We start from the raw sequence: 19,438 nt of genomic DNA on the forward strand, positions 1-19,438 counted from the left end.
CGAGAGCTTTCGAATAGTTGACTATTTAAGTCTATTACACTTAGTTGACTATGATATTATTTGAGATATTCAAGAACATTGCTCCAGGACACAATGTTTTGTCTGCAAACCTCAACCTAAGATTTGTTTTTTGGAAAAAGAATGCTGACATATGACAGATGATAGAAGAGAAACCACAGGAGTACTGCCTTGCATCTTCCTAAAACCTTGACAAAGATGACCTATGAAGACTAGCCAGATTGGATAAGTTTTCTTCATTTTCCGGCTTTTTTAACACCATAAATAACTAAGCTTATCTCTGTTAACTTACACTTGGGAAAGTGGTTCAAGGTGACTGAGATATTAAGCAAAGTTCTTAATTATGAACTAAAGAAATACATAATAGGACATAATGTAATGTAAGTCTTGCATATATTTAGTTGGCCACATATATCAGAAGTTATGTTACGTTATGCTAAGGTAAACTGAAAACTTGCAGTATTCTGATTTTGTGATATCTTTTATTTTAGAGTTTTTTGTAGCACAAAGTGCTTTATTCATCTTTTCCTTTTCACTACTTTTTTCGGTGGTTCAAGAATTTCATCTTTAAAGTTCAATTTTCATCCTGCTATTTTCAGTCCATGAATATAGTTCTATTGCCTTTATTAGTTGGGCTATTAGCTAGGTCAACATTCTTCTTTTAAGGCTTTTCTGTGACTGTGATTCAAATTCAACTGAGGTTACTTTGTATGTTTTATCATGTTAAATATGTTGTTAGACTCGCTTTGTCCTGAATACAAAGAATTGTAGCTTCCACACTTGTTATGATATCACTGTATGGAATTTGTTTTAGTACCACAGGAAAATATTGTCTTAATATAGAATATGTCACTGAGGTTCAGTTTGTTCTTTTTCAACTAAATTACTACATTATGTAATCTGAGTTACCATTTCTGTTGAAGTAACTTTTTTAACCAGATTTAATTCCAAATGTTCTTCAAATTTCCTTTTTTATCATTTCTTTGCTCTACCTATCTATTGATATACAGACTAATCTGTATAAATTAATATAGATTTAAGTTACTTAATTTATTCCTGTGAATGTTGGTATATGGGACATTAAGTAGACATGGAGCTGTACTTCACACCTAAATATTAGGCAGTACAGTGAAAATTCAACAATCTGACCAACTGATGTTCAGTTGCAAGATATACCATCATGATTTCCAGCAGGTCATTCCAGTAAGAGTTTAAAAGCATGCGTTTAGGAGTCTGAACTACCAATTATGTTAAACCATTAGATTATGGGTAAAATGTAATGTGTGTAATTACCACATCTAGTGCTCTGCAAACATTTTACAGGAGAAGTTTGCTCCAAATCATGCTATCCATTGTTCTGTTAATGTATCATTGACAATCTGTTCTTAAGTATCAACCAATAGACAAGCTCCAGTCTTCCTTCTAAAGTAATCAATTATGACCAGCACATACCAATCACAAATTTCTATTTTGGGAAAAGAACCAGTGCTGTACATGGTTATTCTTTGCAATGTAAAATTTACATCTTTCCACCAGAGTATTCTCTTTTATGGACATCTTTTACTATAAACAGTGCACAACACCACAACCCAACATGAATAAAGCCAGAAAAAACATACAAAGTCTGAAATATTTCCTGGAACCACTAGCTGTATTACAGGTTGGCTAGCATGTTTCCTTATTTCATAGCAGTGGCAGAAAACTTCATTTTATACTCATGGCTGCTAATACTAATGTCAGATGCTACTGCCATTTGCACTGTATTTAATAAACTGAGATCCTTGCTTTGCCTTACTACATGGCTAGCAGCACCCAGGCTATGTCTGGATCCTTTAGCTCTTCTTCTTGATGGTCATGATTAGTATTTTATGTGCTTACCCAGTCCTAGGATCATCATCGTTCACATGATTCTTCAGTTCTGCTTTTATCTCTGAACAAGAATTTTACATATGAAAAGACTAATTCTGACTGGCTAGTGAGATAACTTGTTAGCATTTTATTATTGTTTACCAAACAGTGTACTCCACAACCTTGTAATATAAGTACATATCCTTCAAAACTTTTTAAGGTCATCAATCATTTCACTGATGTATGGTCCATTGTAATAGTGAACTTCCAACCAAACAAGTAGTGAGAATGAACATTTGAGATACAGTTCAACTGCAAGCCGTTCCTTCTATGTACTGCAGCATTGATTTTCATATGCTATGACTTTAAAACTTGTTTATGTGATTAAATTCTCAATGCCAACCTGTACTATAACAAACTTATTTGATTCCACTGGCATTAATATGCAGTACAAGTATAAAATCTTGCTAAAGATGACTCAATACCAGCATATCACTCACTTTAGAGATTGTTAGGCCTATTCACATTTCTCAATCCATACAGTGTGTTGTGTGTGTGTCAGCCTGAGTCAGTGGTGTGTCTATCTTGAAAAAGTTGGCCACAATCCTTGATTAATATAACACAAAATTCAAAAAGCTGAAAACTTCTCTTGTTATAAAAAGTTGTGACCAATCCTGACAAATGCAATGTTTGCAGGATCTGTAAATACCCTGTCCCTTATGTATGTATAAGTGCATTCTTTTCTTATTTCATTTTGAAGGCTGCATTTTTTTAACCACTGAGGCACCAGTCATGGCTTAAAGAAGCAGTTTGAAATGTGCAACTAAACACACAGATGAGACATTTCTCCTAATGCAATCCCCTGGAAGGTAGGTGCATTACACGGGCAGGATGGCATAATATAAAATTCATAAAAAGTAACCTCAAGTGCTAGAAGCAATCTTTGTTCTGCTTTCTTCATGGAAATTAACTTGCCAACAGCTTTCGAGTATGCCCAGAAATTTGTCTTTCTATAAAAGAGAAAGACAATGATGTACGTTGTGAAATTCATATGCCTGAAGTCCATACAAAACCTTCATACCCCTTCTTCTTCCATATAATCACTACTAAAGTTAACCAAGCAGTCTGCAACACACTCCTAAATTACATCATGTAACATCATTCTGAAGGCATACTTAGTAATCCTTGAAAGTTGCATGATGGTTGTTCCATTGGACTTGTGTATGTGATGACAACTGACTAATGTTCGGTTCTATGCAAATAGCCATCTGGTCCCACAAACGTAGATAAGCTCCACCAGCAATTCAGAAAGCATCAATCAGAGTTCCTTTGAAAGACTTTCTTCAGAATCATCTACCAGTAATGTCAGAAGATCTGTTAGTTGTTCATTCTCTGTTGGAAGGGATACAACTGATGTGATGGCAGATGCTCAGCTAGACCTGTTACTTCCTGTTAGTTACTGTTTCTATGACCATTCCAGCTGGTAGCTGTACAGCTAACTGTCAATAATTGCATCAGTGCTGGCACCGAGCTTGCATTTTAATAAATATCTGTCAAAAAAAACTTCTGCCCGATTTCTAGACACCATATCAGAAAGTAATAATAGATTGCACCTGTAAATTAATTTGTACATTTGGAGGTATCACAACCTCATTTTCCACATATACATTTGCAGTCCATATTTTTGTGCCATCTATTTCATCAGCACTAGATGGATGGGCTTGCCAAAGAACTGCAACTCACTTGTTCCACAACCAAAGCTGGTTGACAACTTGTGCTACAGATTTTTAACTAAGATCCCAAAGCTAAATCCTAGATCAGAAATAATCATCTTCAATTTGTAGGAGTCAACCAAGACCAGTCAAAAGCCACAAATGCACTTCTTTACTCACATTCATCTGATAATGTTTTGTTAGAAGAAAGTTTAATTCAGTAGCCACAGTTTATGATATGATGCAAGGTTGAGCAAATTCATGGCAATATTTGTGTCTACCAGAGACTAAATCTTGCACCCACATATTGCTACAGGCATAGAAAAAGTAGTGTAATGCCTAGTTCAGAGTTGAAAGCACCAGCCACCACATCTTTGGGTGTAGGAATGCTGCTGTATCTGTTCAGATTAGCAGACAAGTCCCATCAGGGATATATAATATTAAACTAGTTAGAGTATCAGCAGCCGTCAGTTGCCTTCAACTTCTTGTACTTAATGGAGAGTTTGATCTATCTTTTTTTTTCAACAAATGGGCAATCCTGAATCTAGTGTCCAACAAGATTAAATGTAGAGCAAGAGCTCCATCCTTCTAACTCTCTCTGTCTCTTGGAAAGTGCTGGCTTTTGTACTTGCAGCAAAAATATTTAAGCAGAGCAGGAACAACCCAGTATCTACCAATATTGACAGCACAGTAGGTCCTTATTGCTGCATCTGCATCATAAGGAAAGCCTGTTGTCCTGTAAAGGTCCAGTATGGCTGTGGAAGAACATCTATTGATGCTTATATGTGTTTCTGAAGAATGCAGATGAAACTGTTTTAGATTCTTGTTTTATCCAGTTATATTCCTTCAAACAATGTCACCACAGAAATTACTTTTGTTAGACATGATATCCCTGACTCTCAAGAGATGCCTCATCGACTTACTTGGCGGCCCTTCAATAAACCTGTTATCAACAATCTTGTCACAGCGTGTTAACCCTTTCTGATACAGTAGGTTTTTAGTCCACTCTGTGTACACACTGGCAACCCAACTTTTAAAAGATTAATTAAGAGAAATAATTATATTTCTATTTCAATAATTCCATATTCAAAAATATTATAGAACTGATATTAGCTTTACATAATGCTTATCTAGTATATTTCATTAATCAAAATTTGAAAAATGTTGAGACTTCCTTTTCTCTCATACCTCTAGGTGTCTGAAGTGCAAACATTGCACTTTTTCTTCTTTTTTGTGAGCTCCTAAGATTATATTTATTTTTCAAAATCATATATCAACATTTTTTATTAGCTTGGATTTTACTTTATGTTTCTATGCCTTATATTTACTCAATTGTGATCCTATTGGTTAACTTCACATTTATATTACTGCTTGAGAAATTTTATTGGTTTTTAGCTTTAAAGCAGGATACAAATAAAAGCTAATAACCATCATAGAAAAGATGTTTCTAAGGTTTAATGCTTTGTAGTAAAAAAATCCAGGCTGCTAATAAATAATTAGAGACATACTTCAAAATTCTGTCTTGAGATAACTTCATTATCATTGATTGCAGCCAAGTTCAACGTTTACAGATGTGTAATTCATTTCTGTTTCTGATGATATCAGATTTGTCCCTGACATTTGTTTGAAAGCTACAGTGACAAGGTATCTGGTAAATATATTTAGGTTTAGCAATTACAGTAAAACTACGGTCTGTAACAGCATATATTGTGGATGACAGAAATCGTTTTTTATCAAATATATTCTAGGTTTACTGTATTCAAATAACGCACATAAACATAAAACTTCTAATTTATTGAAATAAACTATAACTATTATATATAAGTTGATCTCAACTAAAAATATTGTTGGCAAAATATTATGCTATAATTGTCTAAAAAAAAAAGATAAGGTGGCACTATTCTAAAAGATGATGTCATAGTTAACCAATAGATCTTTGTCATTCATAACATTTTTAATTGACTTATAGCAGGAAGACTGTAGGTCAGTCTCAAATGAAATGATTTTATTGTGGAAACCAAAAAGGTTTTTGTTTTTAATAGTACTTATTTATAATTTTTACACAGATGTTTAAGAAGAATTTTAGCAATTACTTATAATTTAAAGGCATTCTCAATTAAAATTATGATACAACATGTATGTGTCGGTAGCTTGCAGGACTACATGCATGAACTGACAAACAGGAATCAATTCCTGTCTATGTACATTTAGATAAGTTGCAAGTTCTATGAACTTTTGTTTATGCATTGTTATAACAATTCTGTCAATGATTCACAAGAAAGCAGATATTTATGGAAATATAAAGAAAAACATTCTGAAATTATGAACAAATGTATTTTTTCAGGGTTAGTGAGGAGCAGATGGATGAGTGGTTATAAAGATTTCATCCTTATTTTTCTCTTTCAATAACTTACTCAAAAACTGAAAAATATTTTACTTCTATAAGCTGTTCTAAGACAATTTGTGAATTTGCTATGAAAATTACTGCTTTAAAAATTTAAGACAAGAAGTTAATAATAGCCTATTGTACATGTGAGGTAGATTTATACTATTATTTTACCCTTCTGTAAACAGAAGCTTTAGAAATATGAAAAATTTTATTTTCTATAGATGGCACAGCAATAAAATATCATAATAATATTGTGAACATAGCCTTAAAAGGATATTCTCTAAAGTCTCTTAGCCACTACTTGGGAGAAATGGTCAGAAACTTCATAGCGTGAGGTTATCTGTCCAATTGTTACAGGTAGGTAGTGAGACAATTTGTTGTTAGGAATTTCTCATTACTTCAGCTGACTATGCTATATAAGATTCCCTCTTTTCAACTGGTTTATGTACACTTTATATTAGAAGCTGATACAAAAAAGTGTGATTCTAGAGGCTATGGAGCATTCTGTTGTGTTTGACACTCCGATCAGCACCTTCCATAAGTTTTTATTTTCATAGGAATATTCTTACACAGTTTAGTTTCAAGTCAGTGTAATTATGTTTCAGCTCTAATTACAGTTTCAAATTATGTACACAGTTATCATAAGTTTATTTACTTTATTTAACCACATCAACTCCCTTTTTTTGATTGTCTGCTGTTATAAATAAATGTTATTTTTCTGGTGAATTTGACTGTATGTTATCCTCTCTGTTACTTTAAAAGTCAGACTCTTTTGGTTATACTTCTACAGGCCAATTCTTATAACGTCCCTCTTATTATTATTTCTGATGGATACAGAAATTGCCAAGACCTTGCTCAATCTTCTAGTGTCATAGGTTTTGTAAACCACTTTTCCAGTAGCAAAAGAAACTGTTGGTGAATGGAGAAAAACTGAAGTAAGCTGAGAAGGTTTAACTTTGTATTAATTAATATCAGTGTAGTTCCAGAAGAACATGCTGTGGATGATGTTTCAGAGATTGATATCTTAGGTATGGACCTACAGTTGTGAGTTAGATTTATTCCATAAAGGTTTTATACAGGAATCCTATGTATTAATATAAAATCAGTACAGTACAGTTACTGTACTGTATAAATTACAATTCAAATAATTAGAACAACATCAAGAAAGAACATGCATGTTATAGGCCTTATTTTATTTTTAAGGGCAGCAAAAATTAAAGCAAAAATTTTGTTATAATCTTAATTAAACTGGTACCATTCATAATTCATCATATTGTTGCGTCAGCGAGGTCACATGACTAGTGTCACGCCACGTTTCTAGAATTATCCTGTATCTTGGTGAATGCCCTAGCATTTACTAGATATAGGGTAGTCTGGTATATAAAAGATGGTCACAACGTGACGGGACAATGTGCAGGTAATGAGTAATTGAACTGCAGTCATAGAGTGTGTAATTGAGTATTGTCGAGCACGAGCACGTGAGACGTTCTAGCGTTTGTTATAGAGCGACTGTTGAAATTAAGTGTATTGGTAAAGTTGTATTTGGAAAGAATAAACCAGTTTTATTTAAGAAAGGACTTGTGTCGTTAAAGTTTTGTTGGAACGAATTTACGGAAAATTAATTAACGAACTGAGACGTAACAATATGGAGTCAAAGCTATAGCAGACCTATTAATTACTGATTATTCAATTTGCTATCTTTAAAAATTATCTTCATACTCTATGTCTAGTATTGTAATATTGAGTGCAAATATAACATGTAAACCAAAACAATATCTTTCTTTCTTAACTATACGTAAAAACTTGAGTGCTTCTCACAAATATACAATTCTTTATGAGAACATAGTAATTAATTCTCTTGCTATGGGCTTGGTTGATTCAACCTAAAAACTGACCCCAAATTGACCTTTAGAGTTTCATACTATAACTTATAATATGTTTTGTGTATTTTCACAAAACTGTGCAAACTTTTAGTAAGCATTAAGTGTAATTTGTAGACAAAAAATCAGAATTTTTAATGAAGAATTTTCACAAAACATTTCTCCATGAATACACAGAGTCAAAATGTTGACTGTCCATATTATTCTTTATTTTACCTAATCTAACCTCATCTAACCTAAGTTATAGAAGACAGACTACCTAGAGAACAAATGCCACAATTTTCATAATAGGGGAAATTCAGGATTATTTTTAATATTGATCTATAAAATTAAAAACTTAAAAGTTGGATTATTAGCTACATTTTTATGCTAAGTTTATTTGTATATCATGATAAAAAACATAGTTTAATTAAATTTTGAATATAACTCAGTAAAACAATGTGACATGTGCAGAAAAGAATGTCCATAGCAAGAGAGTTAAATAATGATTTATCTTGTAATTTACCTTTATAGCTCTACATGAAGAAATGTTCTGTTTAAACATGCTATCTTGACCTTTCACTTACTTGGTTCTGGTTGCAGTGGTAAAGTCTTCTCAACTGGTTCTGGCTCTTTTTCTAGCTGTGATTCCATTTCTTCAGCTATGGGAAGCATGAATGGAACTTCTGCAAATGCTTCTGGACTAATTTGTCTGAAAATAAGACATTAGGTAACATGCAAAATGTTTCTTTCACAGGTACTTCTTAAAATATTTTAACACAGAGAAAATAATTCCAGCATGGATATTTCAAACAAATGATACTACAAAATCTTTGTGTATCTTGCGTAACACTATGAGAAACATACACATTGACAGTTTTATGTATCTGGGTATTACATGAAAATATATAACAACACCTTTTTGTTTTTACAAAAGGTGCTTATTCTGTGTATCAAATAACATGTTACAACAAACAAGACTACAGGCCCTATATGTCTTATCAAGAGTAACACCAAAACAAACTTGTTATTCCATAAGTTCTTACACATATACTTCTGTGTATCTAGAGTCCTATCTTATCATACCAAACATGAGAATTTCTAACTATTTGTCTGTTGAGTCTTGTGTCACATCACAACCAAAACACAGTATTGTACAAAATCTGTTAATTCTGCACTGTATATGATCTTTTATACGTAGTTCTGCATATATATGTGTATGCATGTATATATATATTTCTGATGTTGCCATTCTTACAAAAAACTCAGGTTTGTGCTTGATCAGTACAAATTTCAAATACGTTGACAGGTCTGGCTTCATTAAGATACACAATGTTTCTTCATTTGACCATACTATGCCAGAACTGAAACATAACAAATATCATATCAAATCCGGAAGAAATGTTTATAATGTTTTCATGATGTTTCAATTTGCTTTTCTTTTGAAAGTCACTTATATATTAACATTTAGGCTTATTCTTCATGCACAGTTTAAAAATATAATGTTTGTCTTGGTTAAAATTAATATAGACAAGGTTAATCAACTTAATATTTTATAAACTGATCAGAAACCCAATGGCACTTAAGTGTTTCTGAAGCACAGTACATTATCATTTAATATGGACCTTACAACTAAAAGTTGTGAAGTATATGTTTATTCCAGATTAACCGTTGAATATGGCTTCTTGCAAACGTACATGTGCACTGATGTATAGGCTTCTTTCATAAGCAGTCAACAACAAAAAAGTGTAAACATATATCAGGTATATACCTAGACCTAGCTATCGATTAGAAAAAAAAAGTGGAGTATACAAAGCACCTTGTCTTGCTATATTGTTTAGATAAGTTTGTAAAAGGAGTTTTAGCATAATGTTAGTTACTTTTGCATTTGGTTACTACTTTTATATGTTAGCTTTAATGAGAATATTATATGAAACTAGAAGATGAAAGTAGGCTTAAGAATGTAGAGAGAACACGATAAAATTGAGCTCATATTTCTACAATTTTAAAAAGGAGAACATGTACAAAAACAGCATATTTAACACCCCATCAACAGTTTAGTTATCACAACACTGATAGGAAAATCTCTATGGGGATTGGCCAGTGTTTAAGATTTTATGAAAATAGAATTATGATTGTTTCCATTTTAATAGATATTTAACAATTAAGAACTTGAGATAGATCTCTATACAATGTTTCAAGTCAATTGCAAATATTTTTTCTTTTATCGTTTTTGAGTTTAGACAATAAGGTTTTTCATAATAAATACCTTAATAAATTAATAGAAAACTAAAAAGGAAAGAACAATGTTAAACTCTGTTTCATATGATATATAGTACAATGGGTATTACTGGGGGTGAGGGTGTTATTCTTGGGGATATCATATTCTAGCTTGGTTTAGCAATGTTACTTCCAGAATATTAATATTACTGTTGGCATAACAAGTTACCTGCAAACATCGAAAGCTGAATTCATTTGATCAAGATATTTTATGTTATTATTGACTTATATTTCTCATAATCACTTTTCAGTAGTAAATATAAACAAATTTGGACAGATCAGGCACTTTTTCCATATACTGACAAACCTGATCTTTCATATTTCTCTGCACTGAACGAATTTCACTAATACATTTTCCAGATCTGCAATCTTTTAATATCTGTCCAATTCCCTGCCTAATTCAAAATATAGACAATATCCGAGATCATTGTAAGTACACACATCACAATGAGTATAGTTCTTAGTATAAGGTGTCACATCACAACAAAAATCTTTTACTTGTAATTCTATTTATTGATCTGCTGTTACATGACAACATGCAGTAAGAACTGACAGTTCTACATAACATCATATCAAGCAATCTATTCTACAAAGACTGCTAGCTTTTGGTATTAAGCTGATTTCATATGACAGCATACAAAACTCTCTGTAAGAACTGACAGTTCTACATAACATCATATCAAGCAATCTATTCTACAAAGACTGCTAGCTTTTGGTATTAAGCTGATTTCATATGACAGCATACAAAACTCTCTGTAAGAACTGATAGTTCTACATAACATCATATCAAGCAATCTATTCTACAAAGACTGCTAGCTTTTGGTATTAAGCTGATTTCATATGACAGCATACAAAACTCTCTGTAAGAACTGATAGTTCTACATAACATCACAATAGGCAAGGTATTCTACAAGGACTGCTAGCTTTCTGTATTTATCTGATTTCATATGACAACATATAAAACCCTCTGTAAGAACTTATAGTTCTACACAACATCACAATAGGCAAGGTACTATACATAGACTGATAGCTATCTGTATTGATCTGCTGTTATATGACAACATACAAAACCCTTTGTAAGAACTGATAGTTCTATACAACATCACAATAAGCAAGGTATTTCACAAGGACTACTAGCATAGTGATTACTGTGTCAGAAAATAAATTAAATATATTTTTTCTATATCTGATGTTATACTGTTGAAAATATTGTTAAGAGAGTTTACCCAGCTGATGAAACAGTTTTTACCTTTGATCTATGTAGGTAGCTTATTTTGATTGAAATTTAACACCACAAGAAACTGAAATAAGGCAAGTTAAATTTCTAACAACCAGGTAATTCTTTTAAAGAATGTTTATGAGGTTTACGTAATGAGAATATTAAAAATACAAGGTAACTCTCATCATATATATATATATATATATTTACGTAAAATGATTCAAAAACAAGTAATTATTGCTCTAAACAAATGTTATAGCATGACATTTTTTATAAATCAAAGTATCATTTTAGTACAAGCACTTAAAGAACAATCTTAGAATAGCACTAGGACAATAATATTATTTTACGTTTGAAATATCTTGTGCAATACAATAATCCCAAGGTACATACTCAGTTGGGGTTTTTCCTGAAATATCCTGTGCTTCTGTTATCACTGTGATATCTATAAATATATGAGATAATCAATCATTCCATCTCTATGTTAAGCTTTTGGCATATATTTCAATAATTTTCAAACTACCAATGGATCAAGTCAGTACATACACATTTAATTGTTTGAAATTACAATGAGTTCAAATTAAATTTAATAAGTTTCTTATTTTGTTTTTAAAAATATCTCTTTCCATAGATGCCAAAAGTAATTTTTCAAACTATTAAAGCAGCCTTTTTTCTTGTATACCTACAAATAATTCACAATTTTTAATAATAATACCATATTTGAAATTCTACAACATAATTCTGGAGACTCCTTTCAATGTTCTGGTATAAGTTTTACACAAAATCTCTTTACTTAACTTGAAGTGATGCTGGTGTTTTCAGTAAACTGCTATCTTCTTGTGCGGATCTTTCACGCAGTCTTTCTACTTCTAGTGCCATCTACCAGAGAAAATATACGAGAAACATAATTCTTTATACAGTCGTGATTAATCTTACTATGCAAGAGTGTTATTTTAATGAAACACATTTTCAATTCTCAGTTTGGGCATTTGGATTTTACATAACATTCAATATTGTTGTATACAGCTCATGGAAAACCTTGCATTCAACATCAGACATAGAAGAAAGTTTGATATGTGCAGAAACACTAAGAAAAATATCCATATTATTTACTACTAGGATGATCAGTAACACTGGACTTTTTTACACTTGAACACGTCACACACACACACACACACACAAACAGGTCATTTCATAACACATGTACTCAAATACTGTATACAAGCTTAGTGTTTATAATAACAGTGGTTATACCAGTTTAGTACAAGCTGGTCATTTCATGAAATATTTAGGTAATACTTCTACAAATTAGTTTCCACTAGGGAAATTACTAACAAATCATTTACAAACTAAGTCTTTTAAAAGACAGATATGTATACTTTGTTAATCTTACTGAAAAAAAAAAATTGAAGCAAAATTATATAGATATCAGCTTATTTGTTGTGTGTCTGTAATTCCCTAGTCCCAAAATTTTGACCTTCTGTGCCTAATAATTTAGGGACCAGTTAAGTTTAATAGTTTTAATGTTTTCATTTGTTACACAGTCTTAATTATGGAAAATTTTGAGAATGTTCTCATGTACCTGCTTTTCTTGACCTTTATCAGATCATGTCTAGCTAAATAATTTCACACTTAAATGATGAAAGAAAAATGTCTTTACTATGTAATTCTAAACAAATAGTTAAAAAAGCACACACCATTAAGGTGAATAGGTAAAGACTTAAAGCCTACCTCTATGCTAATCTTTCTCAATCATCTGCCATTGCACTTTAACCCTTTCACTGCATAATTAGATTTCAGGAACATTCCCCAAAAGTTAATTCTCCATCAAAAATGTCTTAATTTGACTACTTTTTGAATTATTTACTTTTGTTACTTTTCCAATTTGAAGTGACCACAAAGTTTCCATATCTGGCATTAAAATTTCTTGAAAACAATATTGATAATAGAAATTTAGATTTTCAACAAGAAAATGAGCAAAATTTGTTGAAAGGGTTCTTCAATATATGACAGTAAAGTTGATGAAAATTACTCAATAAAAAACCAAATGTATTTCAAAAGTATGAGATTGCATTACATATATATAAAGTATAATAACTCCTAAAAATTATGTACTGTAAACATGTTAGTATTGATGGAAAATAACAGCTACACCTTAGCTATCTGCCCCTAATTTAGCAGTTAAAGACTACAGAGAATGCAGCTAGTCATCACCACCCACCACCAAAATTCAGGCTACTGTTTTACCAATGAATAGTGGGATTGACCATCACTTTATAATGCTTTCCTGGCTGAAAGGGCAAACATGTTTGGTGTTACAGGAATTTAAACCCATGAGTCGAGCACCCTAACCACCAGGCACACATATATAATAAAATAATTTATTTGCATCATCTGGCTTGATGTCATGTAGAAGAAAACAAAACAATGACTTTTGCAGCTAAGTACAATACAAAACATGGGGTACATAACTTACCTGAATATGGTGAAAATACAGTAAACATTTACACAAAGCTGAGGTAAAAGCTAGTGATGAGAAGTCAACTGTTTAGTTAATTTTTATTGATAAATAAACAAGTGATATGTTTTACAAAGTAAATAAAGTGTGCCTTTGATTTCTAATGAAAATTTTTACAAAGTTGAGTGATAAGTAAATTTATTTATCGACTAAAATTGGGTTAATGGTTAATGGATTGCCCAGCACTAGAGTAGGCAGCATGAGTGGATTAACTGAGTGTTATTTTTATGTTTACCAATGTTGCTTACAGATGGCAGCATATAAGGATGTTTGGAGACCATTTTAAGAATAGGGGAGATCGATCGATAGTTGCAGTAACGAGAAACATTTTTTGGTTGATGTGGACAAAGGTTCAATCCACCAAATGGCAGCCAATGATCATCCATGATCTATACATGTGTTAATGTAATATAAAAATTTAGTATGTTTGTTGGAAGAATTGCTAAATTTACCTAAAAATATTCAATAAACTGGAGACCCATGGTTTCCATCTTGGTTGAGCATAAACTTTTCATTCTGATTTTGCTATAATTAACAGTCTTGACTTTCAAATCAAATGAAATTCTTTATGCTATACAAATATTATTTCTAAAACCATTTGTAATATTACAGTATCACTGTCAGTAACAAAAGAACTTATCATAAATTCGCTAGCTTACATGTATGCTTGTTTAATTTTGAAACATAAATACCAAGACAATGAGTTACTTTTGGCAAACACAGAAGAAATTGTCTTACATTTTGCCATTGTGTTTGTTTTTATCAAAGAATGAACAAGGATAAGACAGCTTGTGTGATACATCAGTCAACATAAATAATCACATTTTGCATTGCTTCATTCGTTGAAAAGTGTTGATTGCATAGATAAGTATAGCTAAGATGTTAACACCTTATAAAGATGATCTTTACTTATGAAACCCATGGTATAGTAGTTCTGTGAAGGTTACTACAACATGTACAAGCCACAAGTTAGTACTTTTTGTTCCCAAGTAATCTCATTAGTCTAGTCATGTCCTTATTTTGAAGTTTTTATTTTATTTTGTCATCAGGTCATATTTTGCATATTGCTCATGCAGCTAAATAATTTTCAATGTAACTGAGCTTCTATGCATGTCCATTTTACTTCAGATTTTTCTGCTGTTTGTGATTTATGTTAATGTCTGGAAGGTTCTAATGTAGCATTTAAATATAATTAGTATACTTCTATTGTAATCTGTAAGTCTGTTTACTTGACATTTGTATCCTTAAGCAAACTTAAATTATCATATTTCTTCTAAGCTGATAACATTGTTATGATTTTTACGAGTATAAATTCAGTTAACATTCCTAATAAAGTTTCAATCAATTATGTAGTTTTCCATGACTATTTTAAACTTTTAAAAGTCAGTATCAATTTAATATTACAAAGGAAACCTAAACATAGTTAAGCATGAGCAATAAAATTATTTTCTCCATATGATTTTTATTACCACATTTTTTTAATGTATATTAAAACAATGAGACATTTTTTCCCACCATATCACAGAAAGATTAATTAAAAAAAAATCATATTGCCAAACGACTTTTATCCAAACATTAATACCAGAAACACTGAATTTGTTTTTTTTCTGAGCCTTAGAATCCCTTTTGCTGTCACCATGACTTCATTTATTTTGCTAATCTAGTAAATTGCACACATTGCATCCTAGACACATTAAAGTTATTGCTGTATGATTTTACTTAAGATGTCTCTAGAAGTTTTTATTGTTGATTGTTCAAAAAGAGGATTGACATAATGTGATTGTTGTGGTTTAATGTCTGGAACTTTCTTTAAAATCTTAGAACAGTTTTGAGCAGTATAAAATGTGTGTTAGATCAGATAATTAATGATTTTTGCACAGTTTCCATACTTTAAGAATGACAAAATTTTTGGGATTTTCCAGGATTATGTTTTTTTTCAAGAACTTTCTATGAACTAACTCGAACACAAAAACATTTACACTCAGACTCTTCAGCACATTTATACAAAGGCTATTTCATCTTATACTTCAAACACTGTACTAGCAACTCTTAACAATAAATTATGGCATTTAAAATGCTCTCTAGGAGGATGCAATAGATTATTTCAATTGTCAAAAAAGTAAGTTTATATTTTATTTGCTATTAATATATTTGATCCCAGCTACAGGAATTTTGCAAAATTTATTGGGGAACCAGTAATTCTGATTTTATACTCAATGAATACTACACTAAAATTAACTAAATGCTATATGAAATATTCCTATAGAATGCATCTGTCTTTATTCACTAATTTTTTTACTGCCACATTCACTTCTGTTATTTTGGACTGGTTGATTGTTTCTTTTTTTTTAATATATGAAACTCATGTTGCTTTTATATGCTTCATCATGTACTTAATATTATAGTAAATACAATTTTAATGTTTAAATAAAACATCTGCACAAAATATTTACTTCTACATAATTTGTTTCAAAATTAATTGTCTCCAAAACAAACTAATCATTTCTAAAAATGCAATATTGTAGATTATTTCAATTTAAACAAATACCAATTTTTTTGATACACTTTTGATAATCATTTAGAAAAGTTTAAAACCTGCCAGCCCAGCATCTTAATGTGGATCTAAAAAAAAAAAGAGTCATTCCAGAAAGGTTTGGGTTGTTTTGATTAGACAAAAAGATATTTGGCACTATTTTTGAGGTCTAGGTTACTGGATCTAACCCGAGACAAAGAGAGCCAACATGGATATATTAACTTGTAAATGTAAAGTAAAATGATGTAGCAAATGAAACATGCTTCAAATGTTCTAGATATAGTTGTGAATGTGATGGCGATTCAGCTAAACTCTGGTTCCAGGTCGGATAAGGGAGGAACTTAATCGAAGACATCCCAGCTGAATCAGAGATTCACCAATTCAAACATAAAATAATGGGCATAATAGTACGGTTAACTTCAAGAAGAGGGATTGGAATTACATATAAAAAATTATTAGTTTAAATATTTTGTGAAACTTGTGGTACAGTAAAGCCCAAAGATGCAGTGTTGAAGCTGAAGCAGATGTACAGTGTATTACAAGATGATTTCTCTAGCGATTCTCACATTAAAAATGCCATTTCTGCAATGAAGAGTAAATATAAAAAGGATGATATAATGCCCAGTATGATACCAACATAGTGTAATCCATGTAGAGTTCATCATGTCATATTTTCATTTTAGAAATTGTGCTGAGTTTCATTCATGAAGATCTATCACAATAACTAAATCAACAGTTTCCACATTTTTACCTCTTCATTTATGGTATATTTTTAATGTTTTATTTTCCTTTCCAATTCTTTTTCTTTTATTATTTATGTCGAAATGTCAACTAGTGCCTGTGAGTCATTATAACACTATGATCAGCAGAGATACATTAGCCACTAGCAAAATGGTTTGCACATGCCTATTTTATAATCCTTCACGAGTGAGGTAATGATGGGTAATCTTTAAAAAAATCATTAAACCTTTTAAATACAAATTTAAAAACACAAATAATACATAATTAACTAAAATATAAAAGTAAAACCTAATTGCAATTTAACTGTGTATAAAACTAATATGTATAAGGTGAGAAAATAGCCAAGCACTAAGTACACTAATCTCCACAACAAACCCAAGTTGTCATTTTAAAAATAATCTATTACTTACTTTTCTTCTAGCCTGGAGAGACTGAGAAAGCTGTTCTTTCTATTGGTTATAAGCATCTCATTCAAGTCTACAAGAGACGGTTGCTTAACAACAGATTATAGTCTTTATGATACGAAACTAATGCTTAAAATTCAAACTTGTATGCACAGAAGCTCATATAGACTGTCATATAGGTACCTCTGAAACAAACAATTTAATCTTCAGTTTTGTTGTCACGTGATATCCGTGCAGTTGAAATATCTTAGGTTTGGTTGCTTGTTTCTTTACAGCTTACTCTCAATTTCTTTCGAAATAAAGGAATAATAACTTGGATAATATAAAACTTTGAACTATAATGTATTTGATAATACTAATTTCATTAAAATACATTGATAGTAAATTGGTTTAATTAAATTTTTAATGTAATTCAGTAACACTTTGTGACATGCACAAAAAGTTATTTAAAAAGTGTACCGATTGTTAAGGGGTTATAAATCCAAGAGAAGGCTATTTTCAGTCCTAACTTAAAAAACAAAATTTCTTGTGTTTCATAAAATAGTGCTATTTAATTTGTGTCTTTTAAAGCTAGATCCAAAAATTATTCATATGCATGGTCCATACAATCTTTTCATTTGTATGCATGTTTACTTCTATTTAGTTAATAATAAGAGGTAAAAAATTCATTGATTATCATGTTTTATAATAAAGTTGATTTCATATCACAATATGAGAAAATTTGGTACAAACAAAACAATGTAGCTTGCTTACTTGTGTTGCTAAACAGCATTCTTACTAAGCTGGAACTCTTTGGGTATTAATCCCAGGCATATATTATTATCTCTTGTACAGTGTCATATGTGATACTAACATATAAATACTTTTCATAATTTATTCAGTGACATTAAATGGAAAGGTTCTTTATTATTCAATTGAGAGAAATCACAAACTAGCTTACATGTAACAAGTACCATGCCACCATTATTCATGTGTACATATGAAAAAAGAGCTACTTCCTGTGTCAAGCAAAATCTTGATAAATCAGGTCCATCATGAAAAATCAAGGTTATTTCCTAATTCTACATTAATTCCCAGGCTTCTCCCATCCAGGAAAAACAATATCATTATTCCAGATAGCATGGCAACCATGTCTGTAAGTCTATTAGTAAGTTACATTAAGTATGAAGTAGCAATTTAATTTTTGATTGAATTTGTTAATAAATTAGTTCAATTCTGGATATTTAGTTTATGTTATGACCAGAGTAATAAGAGATAGACCATACACTGTTTAGAGCAATAATATATTAGCAAGTAAGTGGAACTGTTGTATTAGTGTCTATTGTAAACTTAAACATACTAGCAAACATTAGTTAAGATAACTTGCAGTTGAAGAAAAAAACATTCCTTCATTATCTTAAATGGACTGGACTTTGCAGTCTTCTTTTTTATTCAATAACCCAAAAGAACACACCTAAAAACAAAAACTTTACAGAAATATAAATCATTCAATGTGTTTTGTACAGTTCTGAATCAAATGACTTGTGTGTAGGTGTACAGATAAAAAAATTCGGAATTTTTCTTCTGGATGAAATTTTGAAATTTTTTTTGGCAAATTTAACTTTCAGAATTAAAACTTAAAATACAATCATATATTAATGTATGGTATTCTTCTAGCTTTTTCCTATCATTATTTGGCTTTTTAATTCGCTTAATGAAAGTTTTTCTCTACACTTGACTGAAGTTACCTTGCCTCTGTACCTACTTCAAACAAGCTCAAATTAGTAGATGTTTGGACTCAGTTTCTCTATTTACCTGTCCTCAACTATGATATTGTTGCGTCATCGAGGTCACATGACTGGTGTGGCGCCCTCTATTTTCTAGAACTATCTTGTTTTTTTCATGAATGCTCTAGTATTTACTAGATAGGGTAGGCTG

General features: G+C 31.1%; 1 protein-coding gene across 3 annotated transcripts in view; it reads right to left on the reverse strand.

The window, feature by feature from the left end:
- The window catches only part of LOC111088445 (proteoglycan 4-like), a 59,762-nt gene that overhangs the window by 24,297 nt on the left and 16,027 nt on the right, over positions 1 to 19,438 (reverse strand). For all 3 annotated transcript variants that reach the window (XR_002612970.1, XM_022398578.1, XM_022398577.1), the window contains exons 7-9: positions 12,123 to 12,204; positions 11,719 to 11,770; positions 8,414 to 8,538 (exon numbers count right to left, since the gene is read on the reverse strand). Coding sequence is in view for 2 of the 3 variants with exons in the window: in XM_022398578.1 (XP_022254286.1) it covers positions 8,414 to 8,538; positions 11,719 to 11,770; positions 12,123 to 12,204 (259 nt within the window). In the remaining variant the exon portion in view is untranslated. The remainder of the gene's footprint in view (positions 1 to 8,413; positions 8,539 to 11,718; positions 11,771 to 12,122; positions 12,205 to 19,438) is intronic.

The sequence above is a fragment of the Limulus polyphemus genome, unplaced genomic scaffold (assembly GCF_000517525.1).
Source record: "Limulus polyphemus unplaced genomic scaffold, Limulus_polyphemus-2.1.2 Scaffold3781, whole genome shotgun sequence".
Lineage (NCBI taxonomy): Eukaryota > Metazoa > Arthropoda > Merostomata > Xiphosura > Limulidae > Limulus > Limulus polyphemus.